The 8,107-nt window shown below is 40.3% G+C and overlaps 1 protein-coding gene across 1 annotated transcript in view; it reads right to left on the bottom strand.

The window, feature by feature from the left end:
- LOC107695213 (nuclear factor 1 C-type-like) overlaps positions 1 to 8,107 on the bottom strand; it is a 97,575-nt gene that overhangs the window by 63,266 nt on the left and 26,202 nt on the right. The window contains exon 2 of the mRNA XM_016495030.1: positions 5,569 to 6,100. Within this exon, the coding sequence (XP_016350516.1) occupies positions 5,569 to 6,100 (532 nt within the window). The remainder of the gene's footprint in view (positions 1 to 5,568; positions 6,101 to 8,107) is intronic.

The raw sequence follows: 8,107 nt of genomic DNA, 5'->3' as shown, positions 1-8,107 counted from the left end.
CCAGCACTAATATATATATATATATATATATGAAGAGTTCAGATGCAAAAGCCTCTAAGTGCCATCCAAAATTTTCTGCTAAAATTATTATTTTCTCATGCTCCTATATGTTTATGTTCAGTTATTTTACTTTAATGGGAAAGAAAAGAAACTATTTATTGCCATTAAAGTGAAATTACTGAACCTACACATGGGAGCCTGATAAAAATGCTCATTTTAGAAGAAAATTTCAAACGGCACTTAGAGGCTTTTGCATCTGAACTCTTCATATATATATATACACACACACACAATGTTTTACAAAAAATATTGCCATAAACATACAAATAAATTTAAAACATATTTTTTGTTATTTTACTTAGAATTTATCTCTCTTTAAAAAATGCTAGACAACGCTAGACATGTCATTGTGTTTTCAAAAGGTACACCTTTGTCCCTTAAGGGTCCATATTGGTACCATACTAGTACCCAAAGTGTACATATCAGTACCTAAAAGGTACAAAAGGTACCACCCCAATGACCGCTTTTGTACCTTTTTATCTGAGAGTGAAGTATATGTAAACTAATGACTGTACACAACTGTACCATGAACTTTAAACGGTACTGTAAAGAGCAAACACCATTGCATTATCATCATGATTTATAAATGGCATATTGCTTTTAATATAAGCTACAATGACATCAAATAGGAGCTTCATGCATCAGAGGAAGTGTTTATCTTTGCAAAGATAACATTGTCAAAAGCTGATATGACAGAACTCATAGAGGAATCAAAGCTCCATTATGTTACTGAATATTGACATATTCCAACTCCAAGGATTTCTCCCTTCAGACGGAAGAGTGCTCTCTCTCAGGAAGCACTGCTCAGAAAGCAGCCAGAGGATCGGGCTAACAGTTATTTACTGTAAATAGCAGGTCTTTCACCGAAACACCTAAAGAACTAGTAAAGTGTGAAAAGAAAGTTCTGTGGGGTTAGAACACTTTGATATTTCTTCTTGAGACCCGCAAGCATCAGCCACAAGCGAGCAGTTCTTGTTTCGTGTCAGGAAATCGCACCTTTGACAATCAGTCTTAATGTATAATGATATCTTTGCTTTATGTAGCAATCCAAAAGTCTGAGAGCACTAGTGGAAATGCTCTTTGCTCCATGTTAATTTTCTAAATAAACATTTTCAGGAGAAAATATGAAGAAAATCAGAATGTATTATTATTTGGTTTGTACCTCTTTTGCTTTATTGACAGCAGCACAAGAGCTGCATGAACTCCAGAAGTTAAAAACTTTTTGATCATGTTCTCCAGCATGATCATCTGTACAAAGAGAGTTCACTTGACCAATGTCACATATTTACTTATATGATTAGTAACCTAGAAATAGTGCAGAATCTAAAATATTTTATTAATTTTGCATAACCCTTTTTTTTTTTTTTTTTGGTTAAAAAGCTTGTTTTGTCAAAATGCTAAAAATGAGCATATTTCAAGGATTAAATCCAATCATAAATCCCAGATGTTCAATACATTGTCAGATTTATGGACTGTATATCTGACAGTATTGTTATAATGTAACTTACAACAATAACTATTACTGACATACCTGTAGACTACAAGATATCTCAACACAATAGCATTGCAAGCACCCCATACATATAAAACATTTTGTATATACAAAAAAAGTAATTTTCTTGAATAAAACTGTTATAACCCAGCATGTGCTGCTTTGCTAATAGGCTGTTGGTCCTTTATTTAAGAAGATAAGCACGCCGAACACCTCCCCCTGTTGGAGGCTGACAGCGCTGTGAACTTGACCTGAGCTGACCCTCTTTTTCCCACCCCTCCCAAATTTCCGCTGCCAGAGCACTGGAGCACATTCCAGCTCCTCTGTGTTTACTGAACGTGTGTGCCCAGCACGTGTGTGTTTGCTGCATCTTCCTGCTCAGCTGACTTGCAGTGCATTCTCACATATGAAATAAATGGAAAGAGAGCCGATGTGTTTTAGTGCCACTTCAGATGGCAGGACACCAAGGCTTGATATCAGGCACGGACGCCTCCAGTGCCACCAAACCAGCCGTGTGCTCCAGTTTGCTCAAACCACCATCCTGTTTGTTTTGACAAGCATAATATTTATTGTCCCAGCAAAAGCTTCAGAGACTGAGAGTTATAAAAAAAGATCAGAGGAGGACTGGTGCACGAGTCAGGTCATGTGACCCCAATGGAAACCGATACGGCCCGAAACGAAGAGCTACATTAGATAAATCGCATAGCTCTAATGAGGTTGGTAGCCTAATCTTTCAAAAATGTAATTAATTTGATAATCTTTCGAGGGAGCCATTTCACCCCGAGAGACTTGCGGTTGTAACGTTTGCGAAGCGAATAGCCTGTTGAATGAGAGAAGGAGGGCAGTAAGAGTAATGGCCACTGTTTCTCGATCTGGCCGCCATGCGGGACCCCCGCCCCACCCTGCTCTTTGCTCCATTAGCAAAGATACCGAAACAGAGCTGAAAGTTTCATCGCACACACAAACACACAGCTGCCACTGCAGAAACACTGCCGGTCCTGTTCAACTTCACTGAGATGAAGGGAATTTGAGCATGACTTGCAAGTGAAAGATGGCCCTGTGTCTTTAAGGGCAAATGCTGACTGTATGCCCTCTTTCACTCTGGCCTTTTTCTTGGCCACTCCCCCTTTTAATTTCCTTACGCTTCCTCTCTTTCTCTCTCTGCGGTGCTGCTGTTAGTAGGAGTGAGGGCGAACAGACGCAGTTCCTTATCGGACTGTTTAAAGCAAGGAGTTTGTAGGCTATTAGGCAGGTCATGTGACATGCGGGCTGCCTGTCTGACCCAGACAACTGAGGGTGAAGGTCGCCTGAGGGGGCGGAGAGACAAAAGGGGCGGAAATAAGAAAGAACGAATGAGTAAGGGAGCGAAAGACCGAGAGAAAAAGGCAGGCTGCAGCTGTGAACTAAAATAATTTTCAAATGCTTGGCAAGCATTTATTTCCTTCTACAGCACTTATGCTGATGTGATAGTTTTTATACACCAGACAAATAAACAAATAAAAGTTGACGAATAAAACATGAATTAGGCCAAAGAAGTACATTTTGTGGAACAGAATATTTGAGTGGAATGGTTCCATTTCCTCCTCCCACGTCACTGGTGGGAGAAACCTTGCACATACACTATTTTTCAAAAGTTGTAATAGAATAGAATTTTTTTTTAAAGAAAGTAATACTTTTATTCAGCAAGGATGCATTCAATTGATCAAAAGTGATAAGGATATTTAAATTGTTTCAAAGGATTTATATTTCAAATAAATGCATCAAAGAATCCTGAAAGAAACTGTATGCTGGATGCACAACTGTCTTCAAGATTGATAATAACAAGAAATGTTTCATATTAAATCAGCATATGATGATTTCTGAAGGATCATGTGACACTGAAGACTAAAATAATGGCTGCTGAAAATTCAGCTTTGCACCACAGAAATAAAATTACATTTCAAAATATATTAAAAAAAAGAAAACAGTTATTTTAAATTGTAATAATATTTCATAATATCTCTGATTTTACTGTATTTTTGATCAATAAATGCAGCCTTGGTGAACATGAGAGACTTTTTAAAAACATTTTAAAAATCTTACTGACTACAAACTTTTGAGCAGTACTTTACTCTGGTCTGGAATGCTGCAAACACAGGTGGAGTTATACAAATGGTAAAAAGTTCCAGTGTTGTTGGATTGTTTATCAATGCTGCTCGACCAATCAAATTTGAGGGCTGAAATAACTGCTGTTTGAAGCGTTTCGATTTACATGCCTGATTGGTGCATATATTTAAGGTGCACTTAAGACTCTTCTGTATATGAGGAGATGTAGAGTGCAGTTAAAAAAGAGAATAAACAATTCCTACTACACTGAGATTGAATGGATTGAGATGGATTTAATTGAATAAAAGGTCTGGAACACAATGTAGTGCAGGGGGGGATTTAAGAGAGATGCTACAGCACTATTCACGCATACTCAGTATGCTGAGTCACCCTAACTGCTGCTGTACTGAATACACGAGCACACACACACATACACTTCTTCATCCTGACACATTGACCACTCAACTGAACTTTATAAGCACTGCACATCCTTGGTGTCACTTCTACAGGATCATATCTGAATTGAATGAGTAAACGGTTTTATGAAGTTATATTTACTGCTTCTGCAGCATGTTGTTAATTACCACAGAAAATAACGTTGACTCATACGGAAACTCAGGGAGAGCAAGTGATACCTGTAGTTAAGTTTAAGAAATCTGCAGTAAAAATGTTTGTTGTTTAGGCTACTAAATTGTCTGAATCATCATTCGGAGGTCTGACTATTTTTCTACGTGTATGAACGTATGGTTACGGTTTATTGGCCATAATGTTAAGTCCTGTGGGTGAAGTTTGCATGTTTTAAATATTTATTCAGGCTTCAACCATAAGCATATTACAGTAAATGCATTTTAGTTTGTTTTTACAAACTAAAGAATGAGTCAAAATTATGTTCTGTGCTAATCGACAGCATGCCAAGTTGTAGCCTAAACTTAAATTTATGAGAAAAACTAAAATTAAATAGAATGCACACACACATATATACATATATATAAATCATTCTAATATGCTGATTCAGTGCTCAAAACACATTGCTTCTCCTTAGGAATTTTGAAAAAGAAAATTATTTTTGTGAAAACTAAGATACAGTTTTTTCAGGATTATTTGCTGAATATAAAGTTCAAAAGAACAGCATTTATTTGAAATAGAATTTTTGTAACATTATAGATGTACAGTATATACTGTCACTTTGATCAATTTGATGCATGCTTGCCAAATAAAAAAAAAAGCCAAAAGTAAAGTTAAAGTTAATAAATTAATGAGTGTCCTTCAAATACCTGCAAAATGCTGCCAAAATACCTGAAAATACCTGTAAAATGCTGCCAAATTTGAGCAGAAACTACAGCATAATGTCAAGTTCACAAATGATGAATGCAGAGTGAAATGGTATATCAGCCCGAATGTATCCCAACAGCTTTCATAGCTCCATTTATACAACAAACATCCAGTAAATTGAAACACATCTACCCGCCTGTCAGAGCAGGCCCACTTATTTTAAATGATTTACAGTGTTGGCTCTGCGTATGTCTTATACTCCCTTTCTTCCTGTCTCTCTGGTTAAAACCAACTAAATGTCGGTGATTCTGACAGTGCGGCTCTGGTTTGAAAAAGCGTGGTGCTTCACGCTGCATTCTGAGGCCTGCAAGCAAAAGCTGCACTCAAAATTTGGAGCTCCTGGTACCAACAGCACAGGATGATGAGTCAACAGCTTTCTCAGAAGAATGAGCTAGAGCATCTTTTTACTCCACACGCCAAACTGCCACTCCACAAGCATAGGTTTCTCTGTACCTTTGCACAGCGCGACTTCCCAGTACTGCCATTACGGTTCAGCAACAGCGTAGTTCCGAGAATAATCCGCTCCCTCTGTACCGAATGGGTGAGAATTCGTTCACATGCGCAAAAGCTTTGTTAGCATAGCAACTGTGTAAACTCACCTCTCTCCTGCACAAAGTAGGCGAGGTAGAGGTCCAGCTCTTTGACGGACACAGTGATGTGATGAGGCTGGACGCAGAGGATGGGATTGGAGCACAGGCCACCTTTGACCAGCCGCTCCCCGTCCGTGCTCTCCAGCGGGATGCCCTTGAACAGAATCACCATCACCAGGTCCAGACGCCAGACTTTATCCGCCTGCCGCAGACAATCAATACGCCTCATCTTCCCCTTCTGGTCTGGGTTCGAGAGGACGCAACTTGGAGGTTTCTTCCCCGTGATGGACAGCACAAAGTCCTCCCGACACTCAGGCCGGATATCTTTGCGGAGCTTGGCAAGGAGGCGCGACGCCCACTTCTGTTTGACCTCGGGTTTCTCGCCCAAGAGCTCATCCTTGACGGCACGCTCTTCATCCTTGGTCATCCGCTTCTCGTGCTTTTTGAAATACTTGCGCTTACGGGCCTGCAGGTTGAACCAGGTGTAGGCGAAGGCACGCACGTGCGGCAGCAGCGCCTCGATGAACGGATGGAATTCATCCTGCGAAAGGAAAAAAAAAGACGTTATTCATGTGTTTACTCAAAATCTATTTCTGACAATCAAAAGCCATGTCTGCAGTTCAATTCGAGTAGATAGGGGAAATGAATCATCCTGGCTCTTTTCTTTATTGACGCATTTATTAAAATGCGTTTTTTCCCATTCGTTGTTGTTAACCAAAAGAGAAAATGTAAATTCCAGATTTATATTAAAAAAAACAACTCCCTATGATATTTCAGTTAATTGTGTACAGAGCTTTCTATTGCATCCACAGTCCTCCATTGTTTCCAACTTTTGCCGAAGCCCCTAGTGCAGTCATCATTTATCCAATTATGTTTTGTTGACTATTTTCACTTTCAATGGTAAGATTTCAACAACAACAACACACACAGATGTACCTCCCAGGCACGTTGCGAACTGCAGTCCGTTCAGCAACAGCGTAGTTCCGAGAATAATCCGCTCCCTCTGTACCGAATGGGTGAGAATTCGTTCACATGCGCAAAAGCTTTGTTAGCATAGCAACTGTGTAAACTCACCTCTCTCCTGCACAAAGTAGGCGAGGTAGAGGTCCAGCTCTTTGACGGACACAGTGATGTGATGAGGCTGGACGCAGAGGATGGGATTGGAGCACAGGCCACCTTTGACCAGCCGCTCCCCGTCCGTGCTCTCCAGCGGGATGCCCTTGAACAGAATCACCATCACCAGGTCCAGACGCCAGACTTTATCCGCCTGCCGCAGACAATCAATACGCCTCATCTTCCCCTTCTGGTCTGGGTTCGAGAGGACGCAACTTGGAGGTTTCTTCCCCGTGATGGACAGCACAAAGTCCTCCCGACACTCAGGCCGGATATCTTTGCGGAGCTTGGCAAGGAGGCGCGACGCCCACTTCTGTTTGACCTCGGGTTTCTCGCCCAAGAGCTCATCCTTGACGGCACGCTCTTCATCCTTGGTCATCCGCTTCTCGTGCTTTTTGAAATACTTGCGCTTACGGGCCTGCAGGTTGAACCAGGTGTAGGCGAAGGCACGCACATGTGGCAGCAGCGCCTCGATGAACGGATGGAATTCATCCTGGGAGAGAAGAGCAAAAAACAAGTTATTCATGTGTTTACTCAAAATCTATTTCTGACAATCAAAAGCCATGTCTGCAGTTCAATTCGAGTAGATAGGGGAAATGAATCATCCTGGCTCTTTTCTTTATTGACGCATTTATTAAAATGCGTTTTTTCCCATTCGTTGTTGTTAACCAAAAGAGAAAATGTAAATTCCAGATTTATATTAAAAAAAACAACTCCCTATGATATTTCAGTTAATTGTGTACAGAGCTTTCTATTGCATCCACAGTCCTCCATTGTTTCCAACTTTTGCCGAAGCCCCTAGTGCAGTCATCATTTATCCAATTATGTTTTGTTGACTATTTTCACTTTCAATGGTAAGATTTCAACAACAACAACACACACAGATGTACCTCCCAGGCATGTTGTGAACCGCAGTCCCTTAACCGTTTAGTGCGGCATTCATTTGGTCTGACTAATTACTTCCATATTTGACCATTTCTAAAAGCCTAAACTAGCACCAGACTGTGCTATAAATGTTACTTAAACCCCAACCAAACATTAAACATGCACTTCTATCAATTATCATTAACAAGACTCGAAGCTCTGCGCACACCAACGTGGCCATTTATGCGTGTGTGTGCATAAAACAGTCATAATGAGAGCGCTGCTTTACAGTTCTGTGATAATCATCAGCCAAAAAAATCCCCATATGCGAATGAACTTATGTTCAATAGGAGGGTTTTGTGCTTATGGCAAAGTAATGAAACTCAGGCTCAAGCTGAATGATGTCAGCTGTGGCATCAATATAGCATGACATAATTACCAGCGTGTCACTTTTTCTTAGGCATAATGCAACCACAGAGAGAGAAAGAGGGAGAAATGGCCAAGGGCTGCTTGGCTGCAGTAATTCAAACAGAGAGAAATAAAGAAAAAAAAAAGAGAGAGAGATAGAGAG

The sequence above is a fragment of the Sinocyclocheilus anshuiensis genome, unplaced genomic scaffold (genome assembly GCF_001515605.1).
Source record: "Sinocyclocheilus anshuiensis isolate Anshui unplaced genomic scaffold, SAMN03320099.WGS_v1.1 scaffold122, whole genome shotgun sequence".
Classification (NCBI taxonomy): Eukaryota; Metazoa; Chordata; class Actinopteri; order Cypriniformes; family Cyprinidae; genus Sinocyclocheilus; species Sinocyclocheilus anshuiensis.
The sequence above is the reverse complement of the archived record's forward strand: the minus strand, read 5'-3'. Positions and strand labels throughout refer to the sequence as shown.